The following is a 23,211-nucleotide window of genomic DNA, read 5'->3' as shown; positions in this document are numbered from 1 at the left end:
TTATGTAGCTTTAGAGAAGGGTGTTGTGTTTGGCCATTGGGGGACCTGGTGGTAACGTTTGTGACATGTTTTAGCATTTGAGAAAAACTGTAAAAACTTTTTAATCTAACCATTTTGCCTCCTTGTCTCTTTTTCGACCTGGATACTTTGTTACTTTCCCTCATCCCCTGGACCTTTTTAGGGGAACCTAACACAAAGACGATTGCAGAAATGCAGGTATACCACCTAAACCCACTTACTCTTTCAGCTGTAGCACAAAAAGTCGTGAAACCAAAACTTGCTGATTGTTGTTATGTGCAACAATTATGCAAATATGTTAACATTTACGAACAGGCAATTAAACAGGAAGCGAACGTTTTAAGATGTACCAACACCGCAGGAGCACTTTTGTTCCTACATTCATTTTAGTCTCAGTTCCCCCATGAATGTCTTATTTACACAGGATGTTTCACAAACATACTAATATTAAGGTAAAAATTTCAGAGCTCAGGTTTAATGGGATAAAAGGTTACACATCATATTTTATTCAAACATCAGTTTTATTTACAATCATTTCAGGCACTAGTGAAGCAGGAAGAACTGCCCTGCCATATTTTTTTAAGAACCTGGAACACATGGTGGCATTTTTTGCAAATATACAAACATATTAGTAACAAAACAGGAAGAAAACATTTGACATTTTTATTTAAACTTTGGCCTCAATGTAATAATTTTCAGAGAATTTCCGGTGAGAGCCTCATCAGGCTACCATAAGCACTAGAAACTGAGTCTAACTCAGCTTTAGTTTAAAGAAAAAAGGGCCACAGAAACAACTACATGTGACATTGTTAGGCCTTGAAATGAACATCTCGCTGTGGTGCAGCACCTTCTGCTTTCATAATACCGCATCTCGCCTCTGCCTAGCCTATTTTGAGAATACAACCCTGTTATTTTTCTTCAGGTTTTTTATCACTCTTTTCAGTCTCCTTTGTCAACACTGCTCTCCTGCAGTCCCAGGACTCTCTCCAAACGTTTGGCCCTAATGGGAGGCAACTGTTCGTACATGTCGAAGCCGAGCTGTAAGTGATGCTGGGGCAGACGGAAGAGCAGCAAGTGACTCCTCAACACCTGGAAATGAGAGAATGACAGTGAGAAAGATGTGAGAGGAGCAGCAGGAGTGATTGTGTGAACCAGATATTCCCAACAAGACATGCTTGTGCCCCATGTGGACCCTGCTGTTACCAGGGGGGATAGAGACACCAGCTGAGGTTAAACACACGCGTTTCCTTTTTCATACTGACTGTTACACACTATGTGATTTAACCGGACCTGGTGTTTACATGCTAGGCTGGACGTGCACTTAATCAGAACAGTATGAAATGTGCACAAGTGACAGCTCCTCGCATGCCTCTGCCTCAATGACCATCTTTCATTGATCACCTCCCTGAAGATGGATTTCTGTCGTCAATGAAGTGCAGCACTTCCCGTTACGGAAATAAAAGTACTTATTAACAACATACTCTCTCCCGAAAATCAGGGCCTTGTTCCAGAAAGCAGCTTTAGTAGAATTTGTTCACCCTGAGATGACGAGCTCAGTGAGTTTTCTGTTCCATGATGAGGGCTAACTGAACCCAACCTGCTCCCTGCCACATTTCTGAAACAAACGCTGATTCCTCTCCTGCTGCTGCTCCTGAACCCGCTGCCTGACACGTAGTTTGATTTAGTCGTTCATGTAAATACGTCAAAGCCCATATTTGCACTAGTTTAAAAATATAAAATCCCCACTTGACAGTAGGAAACAGACAGCGATCACTGCACACTCTGAATATTATCAGTTTAAAACAATAAATCTTTAAGCTTTTGACCTTTCAAGCCAAGAAGAACTAAATATTTGCCCCCATTGAGCTCCACAAACGTGCAAAACTAAGTGATTCAAAATTCAAAACCTACTACGTTTCTAAATATAACTCCAGGACATGCAGGCCTATAATGAAACAGTGTTTTGCAAATGCACTCAACTGAAGTGAGGCCACTACTTAAAACCTGGATTTAAAGAACTAATGTACTTTTCACTATTTCTATCATACATATAAACCTTTTAAAATATCCATGCTCACAGCGAGGTCACCGTATGTGAGCTGAAAGCTCAGACTTCATAATGTTCTAAACAATCGGCTTCAGACAGTTTTCTAATTTGGTCTCATAAGAGCTCTGGCTTTGAGCACAGAAGTCCTACCAATCTGCTGTTTACATCTTTTGTTTGTGAGCAGCAGCCACTCAGAAGAAAGCTGGATTAAATGGATGGAAGGAGGAAGGAGAGAGCTAAAAGAGGAACTAAAGTGGCTGCGCAAAAGCCCAGTACAAAATAAATAAGGATTATTTTGTATTGTGAGTCACACAAATCTACTCCAGTACAGTCCAAGAATAGAAATGTGGAGCTAGGACTGAGCACAATAGCTCCACTTTGAGAAAACAAAAGTATTAAGACATTATGGTGTTAAAGCACGCAATGAAAACAGTGAGAGTTTAGCAAGACTGTAATAACTAAATCATCAAGAAGCAGAGAGGCAAGGGGGGAGAATGAGTAATCAATGAACACAGCATGTAAAGACCAGAGGCAGAAAGAGAGCAGGAAAACTACCAGTGCATGCTAAAAGGAGAGGAGTACCTCGTCAGTCAGGTAGTAGATCTTCCTCAACATACTGTGTCGAGCGGTTTCAACCTCCTGGAAAAGAACAAGGGAATTAAAGATCAAAGCCTGGCTCGTGCACTTTATGTCTCCGTGTTTAATGCTGCTCCACTGCACGTATGAATGTTTTCAGCTTCACCCCTCTAAAATAATGCCTTTGTGAATTGAGCAAATATGATGTGTTTCTCATTTTAACTTCAAACGCTTGCAGCCAATTCAAAGTTACAAACCCATGAATAAATAGAAATAATATGAGGACTGGTTTTGTGCATTTGTCAAATTGTCAAGACTTTCACCCAACAAGCTCCTTTTTGATCCAAAAATGTACAAAAGCAGATGTAGAAGCTGTTCCCACAAACCCAGGGTCTATTCAGAGCAGCTGCAGGACATGTGGCAGCCGGGTTTAGCTTTCACTGCCATTGATACAAAGGACAATCTTAATATGAATGCACACCTAAAACATTCAGATAAAGCAGAGCAACTCAGTGCTCAGTGTGTCAAGTGTTGCTGTACCTGTGCAGCAGCATCCTGAGAGAAGATGAAGGAGTTCACGTGAGACAAAGCAGCCACATATAAGACAGGACACCAGGAGCGCTTCAAAGTCCCAGTTACCAAAGAGCGGAAGTAGAGACGGAGGAGAGGGAGGGAATCTTCAGGTGGGGAGGTGAACCTCTCGATAGGAATGGACAGCTTCAAATAACAAGACAGACATATAAACAATAAATAACTTATTATAACAGGAAGTGGAAAAATCACTTCAACAGAGATCATTACGCCATCATCGTTACCTGTTCTAGAGTGACCCCCAGAGACCTCAGCATCCCCACGTGCTCGCCAAACACCGCCAGCCTCATGGTGGTGCTGTACCTCCTCTGCAGGGGCAAGAGGACCCAGCAACCAAACAGCCGGTCTCCAAAAGACACAGCTTCATACTGGGACACAAGGGCTGAATACAAGTCCTGGAATGAGGCCAGACCTGGAGGAGGGACGTTCAGGTCCAAAGAGTCCAGCTTGGTGCTCCTGAAAATGAAGGGTCACTGTTAACTTTTAGAGATTAGTTGGTGTAAAAGAAAAAGCTAAATGTGTCATATCAGACCTGGTGAGCAGTCTGAACAGACCCCAGGTCAGCCTCTGAACGGGTCTCTCCAGGAACAAGTCACTGGAACAGAGGAACACACAGGACAGGCGGGCGAACTTGGCGACAGGGAGGACCACCTACAGCATGACACAGAAGCAATCAATTTATGTGATAAGGAAACAGATCTACAGAAGAAACATCTGAAGGGTGTAGGTTTTCTTTGTAACTCCATTGCATGTACAAAGTACTTCTCTATGAAAATTGTGAACTATCTTAAAATATATGTGAACTATATTTTAAGACTAGCACTAATAAACTGACAAATAATTGACATTTGATTTACTGTGAAAGGAGAATATGAAGTAAAAGTTATAGATTTTGGATAACTGCGCCTGCTAGTCACCTAACACAGCAAGCACGTCAGACATCCTACATCAGTTTCTATAGAGTAAAACAAGCACATACCAAAAGAAGTCACATATTCAGACACTCGGTGACTCCAGAATGAATACAGCGAACGTTTATCATGGCCTCTAACTCTGCCTTCCCCTCTCTACCACCCCTCTGCCTCTTTCTAAAGTGTTACTATGACAGCATCTCACTATCTCACGCACAAAAAAATTAGTGTGCTTGTTTGTCTCTGTCCATAAACTCCTCCCACACCATCTGGAGTTGAGCAACCAAACTTGGTATACAGGTGCATTTGTGGCGCTTGAAGGTTCCTATCTATATCATATATTAAAGGTGTCATTATGTTGCTTAGCAACTGCCTAGCAATGAACTGAAATGGCCTATATTTAGCAATTATGGACCTGTAACAACTTATAAAAGCTTCATATCATTTTTATTTCCTGAAAATAACTAATTTATATACAAAAAAGTTGAACTATGCATGATACATTACGCCACCATCACGCTGCCTGGCAACCAACTAGTAACAGACTAACAGGACGTGTTTTTAGCCTCGATGGACCTGCAACCTCTTATGAAGGCATCCTTCTGTTTTCATTTCATGACAATAACATCTGTGTTATATGACCAGAAGTTGCATCATACAAGCCTAGCGATGACCTCACATAAAAGCCAAAATGGCACGAGCTAAACGACAAACAACAGCATCTACCACATCTATGTTTTCATTTTTTAAATGTGATTAAGTACATCAGTTTGCCAAACAGGCCAAACAATTCAGTAGTATGTGCATGTACTAGTTATATTATTATATAATGGATCAGTTCTGCTGTTACTGATATACATTTTGTTGGCTGACATGGAATATATAACACTTTTCCATTTATATGTACAACAACCCCACAAAATTGCCTATTAATTAAATGTGTTAATAATCAGATTTCTATGTGGTCTCCGCTGAGACTTGACACCAAAGCCCTCTGAGAAAATTCAGACGGGCAACTGACTTGACTTGTTTGAATACCTTTAGCGCTTCCTCCCTCCAGACCTCCAGCAGCAGCAACCACTGCAGACAGTGAGTCACAGCCTGCAGAGCCCCCTGAGGAAGCTCCTCCACTGCCAGCCCTCCACCATCAGACACCCCCGATTGCTCATACAGGCTGAGAAGTGGAAGGAAAGGCCAATCAGATGGCAGGATGGGACCGGTGAGCTCTGGCAAGAGATGACTTTTGATCCAGGGGTTGTGGCCCAGGAGAGCATCTCTGGACACTATTACAGACGACTCCAGGTGGGCCAGGTGAGTGAGGAAGCAACCTCGTATGGATGGCAGCTGGACACAGGCTTCTCTCAGGAGAGCCCCGACAGTCTGGAGAGAGGGAGAGGTGTCCTTTTGTGTTTCCTCATGAAGCTTCAGCTCCCCCAGCTCCACAGCCTCAGGTCCTCCGCTGTGTCCTTCTCTGGAAATCAAAGAAATAGACATAAACACCCTGATAATTTAATAAGCGAAGAAACAGAACGAGAAATTTTTGATGGAAATGGGTCATTTGTTAATTTAATCTTATTTCAAAGAAATTAAATTTTATATATAATGTCGTTAGCAAAATTAGAGGACAACCATCAGTCACATTTTTGAGGCACTAATTTAAACATCGATTTAGACAAACTATCAAAACAAAAAGTAATTATAAAAATTCAGGCACTTTAGAGTAATATTGTAGGTGCTTCACTTATCTCAGATTAAACTGATTAAAGGTAAACATACGATATAAAGTCCTTGCTGAAGACAATGGTGGAGAGCAGTTCATGTACCAGGTATTCACTGCCTGGCAATAACCAAGGCAGTACAACTAGCGCCACCTGGTGGTAAAGTGAGGCATGTTTTGCTATTTCTGAGTCGAGGGGAACCTGAGAGAGGTAAAACAGAGGGGAAAAAATAACATGATTAGGTTAAAATAAATAATTAAACATCAACAAGTGAGCAGATAAAATCTGATCTTATGCTCAAAACACCAAAATCAAGTAGAAAAGGGCTGCACCCATTTTCATTCCATACAAGGCAAAAATAAATGAACTAGCCAGGAATCATACAAGCTGCGGCATAAGAAGGAAACTAAAGCCTGAAAGAAAAATGGTTTAAAATACTGTATAACATGGCTAAACTGAGCTCAACATTAAAGATGGAGTGGACGTACCAGTCTGTGAGCCAGTCGCAGCAGCAGGTAGAGGAGGTGGTGTTCGTGACGTAGAAGCCAAGCCTTGGTGTGAGACAGGCTGGGTGTAGCCTGACTGCAGCTGCGCAGGTAACCAGTCACAGGCTCCGACAGAAGCAGTCCGGTGAACTAGTGAGTGAGAGCGGGGACATCTAAATATACGATCAGCCAATCACATGGCAGCATTTAGGCACGACGTTGAGGTCAAGACGACCTCTTAAAATTCAAGCTGAGCATCAGAATGACACGGCATGGCCGTTACTGCCAGATGGATGCATACATTTAAAGCATGCAGAAGAGCATCTCTCAGTGCACAACATATCGAGCCTCGAAGCCTGTCAGCTAAGAAGAGAAAATTAACACTACAAGCCATGTGGACTCACCACAACTGAACAAAAGATTAGAAAACAATAAGTCTTGATTTCTGCTGCGACATTCAGTCAGAATTTGAAATAAAAACCTAAATCATGGATCCATCCTGCCTTGTATCAATGACTCAGGGTGGTGATAGTGGGCCCCTTAGTATCAGCTGAGCTCACTGTACTCAGATGACCACCATAGTTAGCGGATCCTAATCCAATAGAGCAGCTATGGGATGTGGTCATCATGTTCAGCCAAAAAATGTGTGTGATGCTATCATGTCAATATTTACCAAAACCTTAGAGGAATGTTTCCAGCACCTCGTTGAATCATTGCCACAAACAATTAAGGCAAAAGTTCTGAAGGCAAAAAGGGAATCTAACCTCATACTACAAAGGTGTACCTAACAATGTGCCCCAGAGTGCAAAGAGTACCCATACCTTCATTACAAGGAGAGTCCACATGCTTTACTCATTAGTTCTATGTTTTGGTTGGACATAAACGAAGCAGAAAATGTATAAAACCAGCAAACAACAACAAAATAAAAACACCCCAAGGACAGTCAGTCCTACCTTGCTGCTGAGGCCTTTATGGATCCCTGTGATCGTCTCCAATAGGAGCCCCAGTCCAGTCAGAAGAGGGAAAGGGGAGCTGGGAGCAACCAGCCCCGGACGATTCCTCCATCCCATGCACGCCAATCCAGGGAGGTTATTAGTGATTTCTGGGCCCAGAGGTATAGCCTGAGCATTACACACTACAGAGGAAGACCTGGTGTGGAAAAAAACATTAAACTGTGCTGTTATAATGTGTATGTGTTAGTCCCCATAGGGAAATAGTTCCTCTGCATTTAACCCATTCACCCAGTGAAGCAGTGGGCAGCCACCAATGCAGCGCCTGGGGAGCAGTGTGCAGGGACGGTACCTTGCTCAGGGGTACCTCAGGGTAGCCGTTCAGTGGAGTCGAACCCCCGACCTTCCAATCATGGGGCCACCACTCTACCTACTGAGCTATCCCTGCCCAACTTTTGTTTTTTTTTTTAAATAATAATGAATGATGTTAAAGGTTCAACTCAAACACAAATTTTGTGGAAAAAAGGCTAAATTGCCATCTGTTTTCAGACATACTTGAGATTCTTTATCAGGCCTTGCACAACACTGTGAGACATCAGAGGGAGAAGAGCATCAGATGTCAGCAGCTCGAGCTCTTGAAGAGTCTCCACGGGCTTGAAACAGTTCTGTGGAGCAACATGTTCATCAGTTTCAAGGAATTTGAGACGTAAACAGCGAACAAGATAATCCTCAAGTTCCTCTTTGTCACATGTAGCGCACAACAGGACATAATTAGCTGCATTCTCACTGTTGCTTAAACTGAGCGTGCAGAAGGAAGGATACACGATGACCACTCGCCAGCTGGGAAATCACATGACATCAAATTTTAACTTAGCATAAGTAACAATAAATATGAAACATCTCATTTATGGAAGGGAAAGGCAGGAAATACCTGTCTGGAGAGCTGATGGTAGTACGCTTCTAGGTAAACAAGGTAAACTGGTATCAGAGTGAGGCTGCCGTCTTTCTGAAGTGGATCATCGAGGTTCTTAATAAAACCCTTCAAATGCCCCATTAAGGATGTCTGCAACCCTGTGACATGACCCCAAGATACAGGAGGAGGGGGAGGGCACTCTTCTCCACCGGAGCTGCAGTGAAAGCAGAGGAAGTGACATGTAAGATCAGAGCGTTCAAGCCAACACTGCTTCCTCCAGATTCTCTAGCAGAATGGCTTCATTGATCTGTACCTGACCATCCCAGCCTGGAGCTCCTGATGGCAGCCAGCTGTGTGTGTAACTTGCGTGAGCAGAGAAAGCAGAGCCAAAAACCGCTGGAGCTGCAGAGGTTGCAGAGGATCTGAGGCAGGTGGAAGTCTGTGAACAGACTGCAGTGCTGTCACTAAGGCTGGATACAGGTCTCTGTGGGAAAACACAGCAAATCAAAGCAATTAAATACTCACTGTGAGTGAAGAGGAGAGCCTGGCTCTTACGTTTGGACAGAGCGCGAAGGGAGCCACATACAATATAAACTGGTAAGGGACCCTTTATCTAGCAGGCTGTTGGCTCATCATAAAGTAAATGTGCAAATTCCTGATAGAATCATTTGCAAATTTTCTATCTCAGTGTAGATACAGACATTAATTGTTTACATTTGATTCTATTTTCTCACTAGTGCATCAACATAGCAACATTTTTTTAAATATGACAAATATAACTGTGTTAAGAACTGTGGCAGTAATCGCTCTCACATTATAACTTACATGTATAATTTGCACGCCTGTCCATAGCCGGCTGCTACGGCCCACAGCCTGTAGGCCTCTGTGGTGATCCTGAGGGACTCGGTCGGCTCCAGCAGCAGCTCGTTGGGCTCTGCACTCAGGAGATGAGACAATCGTTCACTCGCTCCCAGAGAGTTTAACTGGAAAGGCCAAAAAAGAAGGCACAACACCGATTACCCTTCTTTCCAGCGGTCTCCACAGAGGATGTTTATTTGGCACAGATTTTACACCTTTCTGATGCAACCCTCCCATTTATCCTGGTTAGGACTGGTACTAGGAGCACACTAGCTTATAACCACTGGTCTCAAACCAGGGATCTTTTGAGTGCAAGCCAAATGTGTTTTCCCACTACAGTACACCGATGAGCCTCCAAAAACATGTTTGCTACTAATATTAAAAACAGGAATACATCATAAGTAACGCTAAACACTGTTTTTCTAGCTTTTGTCTTAAAAGTCGGCCCCTGGACTGGCAGCTTGCAGAATCAATGCATTATAAATCTTATTACTCGAGTATCTTTGCAGTTAAAAAATTACACTTATTGATTTTACCAGTCTTGCACAGGCATGTCTGCCAGAGGTAGCCAAAACTCTTAGAAGCTTCATTGCGCTGGAAAGTGGAAGTCCATAAATGGACTGAGATGATGGTGACCAGGAAGTGGGAAGAAACTCTGACATTACTGTCTCCATCAGACGAGGACAATCCAACACCTGAGAATGGGATACACCAAGAGGTATTTCAGCTATGAAGGACTTTGAGTTTAAAGACTTCTCAGTTGTTAAAAAGTTGCTGTTGTTACCTGCGTAGCAGATGAGGAGGAATGCCTAGTAATGCGAGTCAGGATCTCCAGGACATCCTGAACCACCCGAGGTGACGGCCGGACCACCTCGAGAATGTAACGCAGCCTGGGGAGCAGTTTCATTTTTAACAAACCCTGAAATCAGAAACCTTTGATCAGTTTCCATCCACAGGTCACGAAGGCAACATGTAGAATGCAAAAAAAGGGATATTGAGATCTTCACCTTGACAGCATCCTGTCTGGCCACTTCATGATCGCTCTTCCTCTCTTCTTTCTCCTTGGCCGTCTCCTTCATACTTTCATCCAGCCCTTCATCCTCCTCATCTTCTTCCTCCTGAGCAGATGGCAGCAGGGGGAAGGAAGCCAGACCGCAAAACCAGGAAAAAGTGCAGTCCAGACACTCCTGAGTGAGGGAACTCATTTGTAAGAGGAACTTGACTGGGGTTTCAGACACTTGTACTCATTTACAGTAAAGGAACAGTGTATTCTATTCTATTCAGCTGATGTGTTTTAAAAGATATTATCCGATAATGAGTCAATGCTGTGCTGTTTATGCACAAATCATCGAAATAAAGCTTTGAGTTTTACATGATATAGTTCTTTCTTTATATTAGTCCTCAGTATGAGGACAAATTTCTGTGATATTTGTATTTATTTATTTGCTTTTTTCAAATAGTGCATATAGAAAATTACAAAGAGTAAATTAGTGCAGGTTAAACAATTATTATTATTATTATTTTTATTATATTACTATTGCAATATTTGGCTTTATGCTTTATAATCTTACTTCATCTTCTGCACACACAAGCAGTGCTTTAAGAGCGTGCACAGCTGCAGACATCACTCCCTCCACGCTATCGTCCAATGCAAAGCGGAGCAGAAAGAGCAGGCCGGCGTCGAGCAGAGTAGACGTCACGCTGCCTTTCAGAACTGACACGTATTCCCCAGCACACGCCTGCAAAAAAAAAAAGAAGAAGAAGAAAAAAATCCAGCAACATGACAGAGGCACGCTTCTTAAAGCTAAGAGTGGAACTTCATGCGTCTAGGTTCTGGTACCTTTGAGAGGATGTTCGCCAGAGTGCTGAGCGACAGCGTCCTCTGCTGGATGACCTGACTCCGAGACAGCAGGAAGAGTTCCTGCAGGGAATAACCTGCCCGCTGGGGACAAATGTCAAGATGAGATCTCATGATAAGAGTTTATACATTTTTACAGGTGCAGATATGAGAAGAACTGAATTTAAATGAATGAGAAAGAAATTGAGTCTGATGGGATCAATCAGACTGAATAATAACAGAGAAAACTTACAGATAAATGGTGAATGGATCGGTACTTATTAGTGCTTTTCTACTCTTACTGAGCTCTCAAAGTGTGTTTCACTACAAACCTCAATCTTATTTAAATCCTCTGCAGTCTTGTTTTTGTACTTCAGTAAAAAAACATGACATAAACTTAAAATTAAGCCACAGGTTGTGATATTTAATCTACACGCACAATCCAGTAGGTTCTACTGTGTTCTACCAAGGAGTCAACTGGAACTTGACATTGTTGTCATTTTATAAAAGCATCACTCCAATTTTAAGGAGGTAAAGTTGTCTTTTTGTTGTGACTTTGTGCTGACTGACCTCAGGCTCCTCTCCATGGTGGTGGAGGCCCAGGTGCGTTGGCAGATCCTCAGTGGGCGGAATTAAAGTCCCCGCGAAGTCAAAACGAGCCTGCATGGCCTATCAGGACACACAAAAACAACGGAAAGTGTTGAATAAAATACAGAATTTTAACTAGATCTTTCATTACTTGCAAGTCAAATACCAGATCTTACTTTCTTGGTTCCTTTCCTTCTGGGTTCAGGCAAGTCTCTCAACCACTCCAACTTCTCCGGCTCCAGCTTATCCATGTGGACCCATTCCTTCTGAGGCTTCACTGGCAGATCCTCCTCTGTATTCACAGACGCATCCATTGTGGTAAAAACAGCGTAGCATTGTAAATGAAAATGACAATTAGTTAGCCAAAAACAACTTCTCCAAACAATTTTAGAAGCTGCATCTGCTGCAAAAACCTCAGCACTCATTAAACGTGACTAGAAGCTTAAACAATCTGGCTATTAATTGTAGCCAATGCAAGCGGGACAGAATAGCATAATGAAGTTCTAACTTTTTGGGGGGTTCGTGTGATGTATAAGCAACAAATTAAGGGGTGAAGTTGATTTTTGCATTTTCTGAAATAAAACTTCAAAGAGAGGCTTCTATCACTCCAAATGGAGATATGAATCAGTTTTAGCCATGCAGCAACTACATCTGACATTAAGTTACACAGTGAGAGGATGGACAAGTACGAGAGCGGAAAAGCGTGCAGAAATGAGAAGAAGATATTTGACCGGGAAGTGAGGGAATGCTGGTTAACAGCTAAGTGTCATCGTCTCTTTAAAAAGTGGATAAAATTGGTCTCCTTAAGCAAATTTAAGATCCCAGAAATGAGGATTCAATCTTACCAGGAAAGCAGGCACAGGAACAATGTGAAAGTGTGCTATTGCATAGGCACACTTAATAACAACATCATCCACATATATTAGAATCTAACTTTCATCTTAATCACCAGCAGCAGAGAGCAGAAACTGGTGTTGAATTTGAATAAATCATACCCGTCACAGCAGGTGGTGGCGCTGACAGCTCCTCCTCCTCTCCTTCCATCTTCACCTCTTGGGGTTTCTGACACAACACTGCAGCACTGCAGGAGCCTGACTCTCTGCTCACATCCTGAACTGGAGGATCTTCTGTGCCACTTTTGTCCTTGGGGTGTTTGGATGGGGAGGGAAAGGATGGGACGCTCTGTGCTTTGCGAGATCTAACAAAGTCCACCAGTCTAGGATCTGAGAAGCAAAAATAACTGCATTACATGCTGTACAGAAATGGTGATAAAAAAAAGTGTGATGTACGTGACTAGTACATCTAAATGGATAGAAAATCCACCCCATCACATCTTAATTATAACGTGCATTATAAAGAAAAGATCCTGCCGACAACATCAATGCCTACCGAGCTGAAACAAGAGCTTCTTCTGCTCCTCGAGTATCTCAGACTGGGACATGGCTTGGAGCTTGGCCTGGTTTTCCATGTGGATCCTCATGGTCTCTCCTGAGCTATCGGGACCCTGAAGCCCCTGCCCGGACACCAACCTGGGACCGGAGACTGCTGCTGGTTCTACTGAACAGAGAGACGAAGAGGATGGTATAGAAGGGAGGAAAAATATTTTTCAGAAAGTGTTACTACTGCTGAAAATATGTAATTCCTAAATTCTTCGAAAACACACAAATAAACTGAGACCTGTGTTGCATTTGTGATATTAATGGTTAACCCCACCTGCAGCATCACACTGATCTGTATCCATGCTAGTTTCTGGGGTTGGAGCAGCTTCAGATAAACTATGTAATGTTGTCTTGCACTCTTTTAGTTTCTGGGCAGCAATCTGACGAGCAAAGATGCTCTTCTTTCCTCCAGCTGATGACAGAGGTGCCTGCAGGGAGGGAACAAAAAAAAACAAAAAAAAAAACCCAGGATTATTTCACACGACACCAAATGAATGCAAAAATAGCATGCCATCGTACGAAGAGGGGGTGACTTACTGCAATAAATGTAATAACTGATTATGAATCTATAGTGGCTGATAAGAAATTTTAAAATTTAAAGAAGAGATGATATTATTGACCTTTACCTGATTGCTGGTTTCTGAGCGGTGCAGCACTTTGGGGAAAGCCATGCCTGTAAATGCTGGTAGAGATATTGGAGTGGAGCTGGTATCTCTCTCCTTGACACAAAAAAATACACATACGTAAAATAAATAACTAAAAGAATCCCAAACTATGGATACACCAAGCAAGACATTAAACAAGTCTAACTGAGAACAGACAAGAAGCTTCCACTTGCAACAATTCTGGAGAGAACAGCACTGATGTGAGTGTCGTGTCTGTCCAGCCTTTCCTCGGCATCCTCATCCTCAAAGGTGACACGACTCGCTTTAAAGCGAGACTTCTTAGGAGGGGCTGGTGTCAGAGAAGGGAGCTGATCTGGAAGATCTGCATTTAAGAGAACAGCTGAGCTTTAGCTACTTACACAAGAGACCCCAAAAAGTTAAAATCAGACAAGTTTTAAAACACAATATGCTCTTGTGAAAAATCTGTGTCATCTGTAACCTTCAATGGTGACCACATCCCTCTGGCTCCCTTCATTCTCCCCACTCCGCCCTTCTCCCTCTCCAGCTTCTCCTCTCCTCTTGTCAGGGCGGCGGACAACACTGGCGGCGGAGGGAGCGCCTGAAGTGAGAAAGTGCTCCTGCTCTCTCAGGAGGTCTGCCTCTGAGTCAGTTGGCTTGGGACGCCGCAACATTGCTGTTAAGGACACAAAGAGGACATTAAACATAGGCATCTTGGGAATATTTTAACAGCAAAACAAGCCTTTGTAGCCACAGCTGGTCTGCATGTTGTTACGCAAAGCCTATGTTATCTTATATTACAACAGTCTTTCAATTTCCTACTTACTTTAGGGAATTTTATAAACAAAAATATATTTAAGTTTGAGTAAACTTCACGTAAAAAAAAATGTTTAATGATATTGTTAATAATACCATTTTTAATATGCAGGGAAAACCCTGACTTTATCCCAGCCCATCACCTTCCAACACCTAATCCTAGCACAAGTCTTATTAATAGACGCATCTGTTGTGTCAGGCTGTTTCATTGCTGTGTTTATCTGAGACTCAGGTTCGTCAGGTTGGAAACTACAAATACAATCTGTGGTTGGAGATCATAGTCAGTGGAATTTGACAGTGTCATGCCCGTAGTGCTAACTAAGCCCATATAAGAGGGCATTAAAGGATAAAAATACACTATCTTCAATTAAGCGTTTAGACATTAATAAATAGTGATTATATGAAAGGAGACGGGGGGGGGTTTCATCCATTTTTCACGTGTAGTTAAGTTTACCGCGGATGAATGTAACGTACAGCTGACGCTAGCTTGAATTCCATCACAGTTCCTTTTTATCTGGAGCTAAATTTGTCCAAAACAGTACCAAGGAGTATAAATTTAAACTATCTGTTTTTTGCTATTTGAAAATCTTGATAATAGCGGGAGCTAACCTTCATTTATTAGCTGGACCTTTGAAGAATCCACACAAGACTCTGCAGCTCGCACGGAAGATTTTTGATGTGACACAACAAGGCGGAAGGGGAAAACGTACTCCGGGAACCTTCAAAATAAAAGCCCCATCAGCATTAAAAAGTGCGGAAGACATTTCCTTATTTATTCCTTCCTTCCTTCTTCTTCCAAGGCTACTGGGTAATTTGTGGATTGAAAATATAAATTCTAATGAGTTGTTGTGCAAACACTTTTAACGCGTCTCGGAAACTGAGTTTACAGTGTAAACAATGCATTTGATGTGCAAGCTTTACCTATAAAATCTGACGTTTCTCTTTCCTTTCTTTAGGAACCGGCTTGGCTTCACCATGTCCAAGTTCACGTCAATCATTTGGCCTAAAGTTATTTTATTTGGGGACTCCATCACACAGGTTAGATAGTGTTTACACTTTAATCTATTTTACTATTTGTCTGCTCAATCACTGTCCACTTTGACTGTTAGTGTGGAAATAATTAATCGGTGCTGTTGATTTTTTCAGGTTTCATTTCAACCCAATGGGTGGGGAGCAGAAATTGCCGATAAACTTGCAAGGTGTGTAGTTCCATTTAAATTGCATTCCCTTCATAATAGCTCTGACTTCCAAACAGGTAAAAATACACACTTCTTCTAAGAGAAATTGTGCTTGTGTTATGCAGCAGTTGCTTAATGTGACTGATCTCTGTATCTGCGATTTTATTTTGCCTTTAGAAAATGTGATGTTATAAACAGAGGACTGTCCGGCTATAACTCCAGATGGGGCAAGATTGTTCTTCCTCGCCTCATAAACCCTGAAAATTCAGCAGACAGCAAGATAGAAGCAGTTACCATTTTCTTCGGAGCCAATGACAGTGCATTGGAAGGTACAGCTTCACTGGAGCATGCTCACTCTTGTTATAATTTAACAGATACTTGCACATTTGCAGTGATCTACACTAGGGGTGTCTAACATAAGGCCTGGAGGGCCAGAATCGGCCTGACAGAGATTCCATTCACAGGCCATTTTATTAGGTACGGATTGCTACTGCCACTTTAGACCACCTTTAGCTTTTAGGCCTGTCTTATTTCTTTATGGCATAGATTCAAGTGCTGGAAACATTTCTCAGAGATTTTTGGCTATGTTGACATGATAGCATCATAGACCTGCTGCACATCCATGATGTGAATCTCATATTCCACCACATTCCAAAGGCCCTCTATCGGTTTGAGATCTGCCGATTGTGGAGGCCATATGAGTTCAGTGAACTCACTGTCATGTTCAACAAGCCAGTTTGAGACAATCTGGGCGTTGTGGCGTTCAGTCTGCAGTTTCCTCAGTTTCCTGTTCTTACCGGACAGCAGTTGTACCCGGTGTGGTCTTCTGTTGCTGTAACCCATCTGCTTCAAGGTTCACGCATTCAGAGAGGCTAGTCTGGACAACGTAGTTGTATGCAAGTTGAAAAACTGAGAGCAGCCCATCTATCACCAACAACTATGCCACTTAAATCACTTTTTCTCCTATTTCAATGCTCAGTTTGAACTTCAGCAGGTCATCTTCACCATGTCTACGTGTCTATATGCGCTAAACTGCTGTGATCGGGCGATTAGATATTTGTGTTAACAAACAGGTATACCTAGTGCTGGTCAAGTTACTTGAAAAAAGTAATCAGTACCTAATTACTGATTACTTCCCCCAAAAAGTAATCCCGTTACTTTACTGATTACTTATTTTCAAAGTAATTAATTACTTACTTACTTGCTTACTTTTTAAAAACATGATTTACAACCTGAATAGGTGATAAAGCGATAGATCTCTCAGCCCAATTCTACTTTTTCTACATAATCCATCATACAAAATGTAATCAAATGGAAAAGTCTCTTTTTAAAACTTGTTTTATTAGTTTTAATCTTTTAACTTTATGCATCAAGCAAAAATGAAATTAAATGCAACATTCTCTGACCGGAAGAAATTAGTTTAACATTTAAACCTATTTTCTACACATTCCAGCACATAAAATAAAATATTTTTTGTGTTTACACTCAGTCTTTCAAATAAATGCAAGTGAAACACAGCAGCAAATAAATAAAATCAAAGACTCAGCAGTCCTTTTGCTCTATTTTCACCTGTAAAGCAGGCGGAGGTTTGCCCTGGTGCAGGTGAGCCGCAGCGGTCAGTGGAAGAATCCGCGAGTTTCTCTGTGAATTTCCCGCTCCGTCGTTGCGCACTCGGTGCTTGCTTGGAAGTTTAGGGTTTTTTTCGCTGTAAAAAGAAGTTTTCTTCACACGCAGTGAACAGCGGGCGCTAATGTTTTTGTCACTTTTTACAGAATCAAACTCAAAGTAAGGTCAGTACTTCCGCGCTTTAAACGCTGCACGCTCATACTCTCTCCTGCACTCCATATATTATCTGCACATAGCTGATTGCCACGAACGTCGCACTCGCTTACGTCACTGTCATGACACATTCTTGCAAAAAAAAAAAATCACGGTTTTAGTAACGCAGCGTTCCTACGGGAAAGTAACGGTAATCTAATTACTGTTTTTGCAATAGTAATCCCTTACTTTACTCGTTACTTGAAAAAAGTAATCGGATTACAGTAACGCGTTATTGCCCATCTCTGGTGGCCAGTGGGTGTTTATTGGCATCTTGAGAGTTTCCAACAATGTCATGACTGGTAGTCAAGACATCACAGACCATATTGGCTTGGACAGCTGGATTTATTGCTGGATTTTTTTTTTTTTAAAAAGTCACCGGCTCTCCTCACGGATGAATCCTCATTTCTCCGCTGTTCTTATTATACATTAATGACTGCTGGGAACATTTTTTTTTGTGATGACAAGAGACTGCTGGATGTTTATTATAATGTCTCAATTGCAAGTGCCACAGCCTTAAATGAATTTTTATGACATATTTTTATTAATAAATGTGTCTGTATATTATCATCTCCTTGTTTACAGGTAAGAGCCAGCAGCATGTGCCTGTGCACGAGTATTCTGAGAACCTGAAGGAGATGACCAGGTTTCTGGCCTCTGCTGGTGTAACTGCTGACAGAGTTATATTCATCACACCTCCCCCCTTGCATGAGCCATCTTGGGAGAAGGAGTGCATTCTTAAAGGTAACAGGAGCTTTTCTCCTTCTTCATTCCTGTCTTTTTACACACCCAGTCCTACGCAGATCCTGAGCATCCCTTTGCGTCTCCTGCAGGATGTCCTCTCAATCGCCACAACTCTGTAGCGGGGCAGTATGCACAGGCGTGTGTCGAAGCTGCTGGTCAGTGTGGTGTAGACATCCTGGATCTCTGGACACTCATGCAAAAAGATGGACAGGTGAGGATCAATACTTCTAGCTGCTGTTTGTTGCTGATATTGAGGCTTTTGGCATTCAGGTGCTGCAGTAATCCAATGAGATCCATAACATAAAAAAACTAATGCTTTCTCAAATGAATAACAAACATTTTTTTTATTATAATTTCATTATTTTGTCAGATTTTCTGGTATTAAACAGTTAATTTTAATATTGCCAATCAATATTATAATGTATATAATTTTTTATGCACTCACTGTGATTTCCTTTTTTAAAATCTGATATGATCTTGTATTCCTGTATACAGTGTTTCTGTTTTCAGGTCTTTTGGCCTCAGATGTCTTATTTTATCATCTTTTGTACAGGACTACACGGTCTACCTGTCTGATGGGCTGCATCTCTCAGAGAAAGGAAACCAGTTTGTGGCCCAGCATCTGTGGAGGCTGCTGGAGAGCCGTGTGGCTGACCTGCCCTTCATCCTGCCCTACTGGGGAGACGTGGACGCCAAGAGCCCCGAGAGCAGCCTGCTCTGTGATCAGTGAAGGACACTTGTTTCAAGATTGTGCAGAGAGCCTTATAGTAGATTGCATCATGCAAATCAACATGCAAAAAGGTTCATAAGAATTAATGTGTCAAATGCTAGAACATGTATGAAAGCACAATAAAGATTTTTACATTTTTTTTAGATTCTGTGGCATGCCTGGATAGAAATCATAGGAAGACTTGTACATAAAAAGCTTCATTTGAGCATCTACTCCCAGCATTTTTACACAAATGTCAAAACTTTCTTCTCCTTAAATTTTAAAAACAGGCTTGTTACTTTAGTTTTAACACATTTGATCAGAGTTATTATTTGATGGTGTTGCATGCCTTATTTTTTTTTCTTTTTTGCAGATGAGCCATTTTAAATAAAGAGGTGGTTTATTTAGTGGACTTTAAACACAGTTTGCTGAGGCATCATGGAGTATATGACACCTTTGGGTGGATCCGGTGGTTGACCCACTGAGACAGATTTTTAAAAAAATATATATATATACAGGGGCAGCACGGTGGCACGGTGGTTAGCACTGTTGCCGCACAGCAAGAAGGTCCTGAGTTCAATTCCAACATCAGGCCGGGGTCTTTCTGTGTGGAGTTTGCATGTTCTCCCCGTGTCTGCGTGGGTTCCCTCCGGGTACTCCGGCTTCCTCCCACCGTCCAAAGACATGCAGCTTGTGGGGATAGGTTAATTGGATAACTCAAATTGTCACTAGGTGTGAATGTGCAGATGAATGTGAGTGCGAATGGTTGTTTGTCCCTGTGTGTTAGCCTTGCGACAGACTGGCGACCTGTCCAGGGTGTACCCCGCCTCTCGCCCTATGACAGCTGGGATAGGCTCCAGTGCCCCCGCGACCCTGAAAAGGATAAGCGGAAGTGAATGGATGGAAATATATATACAGTATATGCAGGCCTTCAAACCGATTCAGCCTGAACAATAAGGCAATCCTAATGGTGTAGCTGGTGATTCCTTTTGGGTTTTGTTTTTTGGCTCAACACCCGATTGTGCAGTTGTCTGTAAGTTGTGGCCTCTATTCTTTAGCATCTAGCTGGCGCTGCAGAAGAAGACCGAGCTTAAAGGCAGTAACGTTGAAAGCTCACTTCTCTCAGAGATGGAGAAAGAAAGGACTGCCCAATGTGATTTAACACATTTTCTTAATAAACTGAAAGCCTAAAGAGAATGTGTTAAATCAGATATTGAATCTGTTTATGATGTAAAATAATGGGGGGGGGGGTCATATTCTGCAACAAAAAAAATATGATAATCTGAGCTATGCTAACTTTGTGTTATTTAAATGGTGGTTGAAATATGTTTGATGGATTTAAAGTAAAGCACTTTGTTGGACAGTAGCTACAGTGTTCATGGGCAGATGTTAATGATCCTTAGATGCATTTGCTGAATTCCACCTTTATACAAACTTGATAGGATTTAGTGTAAAGACGGTATAAACAGTATACTGTAAATGTAGGGGATGGAAATGAGCGAAGACATGAAAATCTGCTTACATCCTGTTGAATTCAGTTGTGCAAATCCACAAAGCGCAGTAAACCTCAGAGCAGCAGTAACACAGTAGATGCTGCTATAAAACTACTATAAAGATCACAGTGACTTGTGATTCTTTTTCCCCTGCTGATTTCTCGTTTCCTCACCTCCCATATCTCACTTTAACCCAACTGAACTCAGTTTCCTGTTTAGGTGTTGAGGCAACATCACCCTCTAGAATGTAGGCAACAGAAAATAAAGCTTTTTTTTTTTTTTTTTTTTTATAACTGATTCAAGCTGAGTTCATTCATTAGAATAAAAAATTAGTTTTTGTGCACAAAGGGCCTGTGAAAACACAGAAAACTGATATCTAAACATTCTGGTCAGTACTGCTACAGCAACACTATAGGGTGTTTGGGTTTGTGGGACCTGGATGACATTGACTATAAGACAGCTCCAAAAACAAATCCACCCGCAGCCACAGAGGGAAGAAACATGGATGCCACAAAAAAGGGTGAAACTGAGTGAGTTTTCTTGCCCAAGGAATGAAGCACCCCACATGGCTGCCAACATGGTGAAAACCAGGGCTTGTGCAGAACTTCAACTCTCATGCTGAAGTTTACATCTTAGATGCCGTCTAGAGATTCATCCATATCAGGAAATTTTACCCGATCTAAATTCTGTTCCAAGTCCAGAAGCAGCAAATTTTCAGAGGAACTGCTTTCCACTGAGAAATAAAAAGCAGAAGTTTGTTCTGTAAGTCTGACCACTATCATTACCAGTGTTGGTCAAGTTACTTGGAAAAAGTAATCAGTAACTAATTACTGATTACTTCCCCCCCAAAGTAATCCCGTTACTTTACTGATTACTTATTTTCAAAAGTAATTAATTACTTAGTTACTTAGTTACTTTTTAAAAACATGATTTACAACCTGAATAGGTGATAAAGTGATAGATCTTTCAGCCCAATTCTACTTTTTCTACATAATCCATCATACAAAATGTAATCAAATGGAAAAGTCTCTTTTTAAAACTTGTTTTATCAGTTTTAATCTTTTAACTTTATGCATCAAGCAAAAATGTAATTATATGCAACATTCTCTGACTGGAAGAAATTTGTTTAACATTTAAACCTATTTTCTGCACATTCCAGCACATAAAATAAAATAGGTTTTTGTGTTTACACTCACTCTTTCAAATAGATGCAAGTGAAACACAGCAGAAAATAAATAAAATCGAAGACTAGTGGTCCTGTTGCTCTATTTTTCACCTGTATAGCAGGAGTGGGGTAGGCGGAGGTTTACCCTGGTGCAGGTGTGCCGCAGCAGTCAGTGGAAGAATCCGCGAGTTTGTCTGTGAATTTCCCGCTCCGTGGGAGCGTACTCGGTGCTTGCTCGGAAGTTTAGGGCTTGTTTTCGCTGTAAAAAGAAGTTTTCTTCACACGCAGTGAACAGCGGGCGCTAATGTTTTTGTCACTTTTTACAGAATCAAACTCAAAGTAAGGTCAGTACTTCCACGCTTTAAACGCTGCACGCTCATACTCTCTCCTGCACTCCATATATTATCCATTGTTGATCTGCACACAGCTGATTGCCACGAACGTTGCACTCGCTTACGTCACTGTCATGAGACACTCACAAAAAAATCAAGGTTTTAGTAACACAGTAACACAGCGTGCTTACGGGAAAGTAACGATAATCTAATTACCTTTTTTGCAATAGTAATCCCTTACTTTACTCGTTACTTGAAAAAAGTAATTGGATTACAGTAACGCGTTACTTGGGGGCAGCTTGTTTGGTTTTCTTGTTTTGACTCAAATTTTTCTTAGTCTATCTAGCAGAAAATGTTGGTCAACAATATCAGGGGCAAAGGTTAGGTCCAACATCAGCAAAACAGAGCATTCACCTGCATCACATCTCATCAAGCTGTCACCGGAGACTCTAAGGAGTGCAGGTTTAATAGAGTGAGCTCTACGAAAACCAGACTGGAATTTATCCAGAATGTTGTACTCATCCAGAACATCTTCTTATAACCAGGGCGGCACTCATAGGTGATCACTCACAAAAACACAGGAGAACATTAGGATCGTTGTGGCCCTTCTTGTATTCCCTGACGTTATAACAACCCTTATTGTGTTATACCACCACTGGGGGGGGGGGGGGGGGGGGGGGGGTTGCCCTACTACTGTAGTAGTTGGGGGAGTCTCCTAGTGGGTGTGTGAGTATAGCGGCAGTCATTACATGCAGCTCATGTTATTTTCTCAGGAGAAACCTTACCATTGTAACGGGCTGGCACCGGCGACTACCGATCTCCGCACATTTATGTATGGACAGAGTAGAGCTGTGGAGACCTGGCTTGTATGGTGTTATGTTGCTGACAACGAATAAAGGTCTGTTGTTTGATTTAAATACCCCTCTGCAACTCTGGTTTTTCTAACGCTCGCTTTAACAAACAGAGAGAAGAAATTAACAGCAAACAAATAGATATTGAAGCAAAATGGACAACAACACAGGTAGGAGCAGAAGTAGTTCTGCGAAACATGGAATTAAATGAACCAACAGTCGACAATACGATTGTTAAAATTTTCATAGAAGAGGCAGCCAAACTTTCGAAGAAGCCAAGTTGCATACGTCGGTTTTTCTCATCTATAGGCCGACTGTTTTGTTTCACGAGGCTTTATAACAGAAAGAACATTATGACATGAAAATGTTATGTTTGTGCAGATTTCGCGTTTTCTAAGAAATACATACTCTTTTCCTTCTGTCCAAGATAGCTTTAAATGTTATTTATACTTGGGAACCAAATTATGATATTTTAGACATTTCTATTGAGAAATTTTCCCCACATTTTAAATATACTATAATATACATTTTAATAGACTATAAATATCAAG

At 41.6% G+C, this 23,211-nt stretch overlaps 1 protein-coding gene across 3 annotated transcripts; it reads right to left on the bottom strand.

The window, feature by feature from the left end:
* Nucleotides 1–485: 485 nt before the first annotated feature.
* rpap1 (RNA polymerase II associated protein 1) lies at nucleotides 486–18,844 on the bottom strand. Of its 3 annotated transcripts, none has more exons than XM_080871693.1 (28): nucleotides 18,679–18,844; nucleotides 18,156–18,300; nucleotides 14,036–14,230; nucleotides 13,770–13,918; nucleotides 13,558–13,650; nucleotides 13,206–13,359; nucleotides 12,882–13,049; nucleotides 12,488–12,715; nucleotides 11,669–11,784; nucleotides 11,475–11,573; nucleotides 10,908–11,009; nucleotides 10,639–10,806; nucleotides 10,075–10,254; nucleotides 9,852–9,986; nucleotides 9,604–9,762; nucleotides 9,035–9,192; nucleotides 8,523–8,693; nucleotides 8,228–8,423; nucleotides 7,852–7,961; nucleotides 7,300–7,495; nucleotides 6,350–6,496; nucleotides 5,920–6,062; nucleotides 5,182–5,614; nucleotides 3,765–3,883; nucleotides 3,457–3,688; nucleotides 3,182–3,358; nucleotides 2,648–2,704; nucleotides 486–1,107 (listed from the first exon to the last, which is right to left on the bottom strand). In XM_080871693.1, exons 1-28 carry the CDS (start codon nucleotides 18,694–18,696, stop codon nucleotides 958–960), a joined length of 4,398 nt encoding a protein of 1,465 aa, XP_080727819.1. In that variant the 5' UTR covers nucleotides 18,697–18,844; the 3' UTR covers nucleotides 486–957. The 3 variants fall into 3 exon arrangements, with proteins under 3 accessions (XP_080727819.1, XP_080727820.1, XP_080727821.1); XM_080871694.1 differs by having other exon boundaries at nucleotides 12,882–13,046; XM_080871695.1 differs by lacking the exons at nucleotides 18,156–18,300; nucleotides 18,679–18,844 and adding an exon at nucleotides 14,980–15,089.
* Between the last annotated feature and the right edge of the window lie 4,367 nt (nucleotides 18,845–23,211).

The sequence above is a fragment of the Rhamphochromis sp. 'chilingali' genome (assembly GCF_963969265.1).
Source record: "Rhamphochromis sp. 'chilingali' genome assembly, chromosome: 21".
Classification (NCBI taxonomy): Eukaryota; Metazoa; Chordata; class Actinopteri; order Cichliformes; family Cichlidae; genus Rhamphochromis; species Rhamphochromis sp. 'chilingali'.
Note: the sequence above shows the minus strand (reverse complement) of the source record. Positions and strands in the feature narration are given on the sequence as shown.

Coding starts and splice junctions, on each gene's coding strand:
- rpap1 (XM_080871693.1), bottom strand. Junction 12,716..12,881: donor GAAGCTCTTGTTTCAGCTCG/GTAGGCATTGAT, acceptor TTTGCTTCTCAG/ATCCTAGACTGGTGGACTTT. Junction 11,574..11,668: donor GAAGGAAAGGAACCAAGAAA/GTAAGATCTGGT, acceptor GTGTCCTGATAG/GCCATGCAGGCTCGTTTTGA.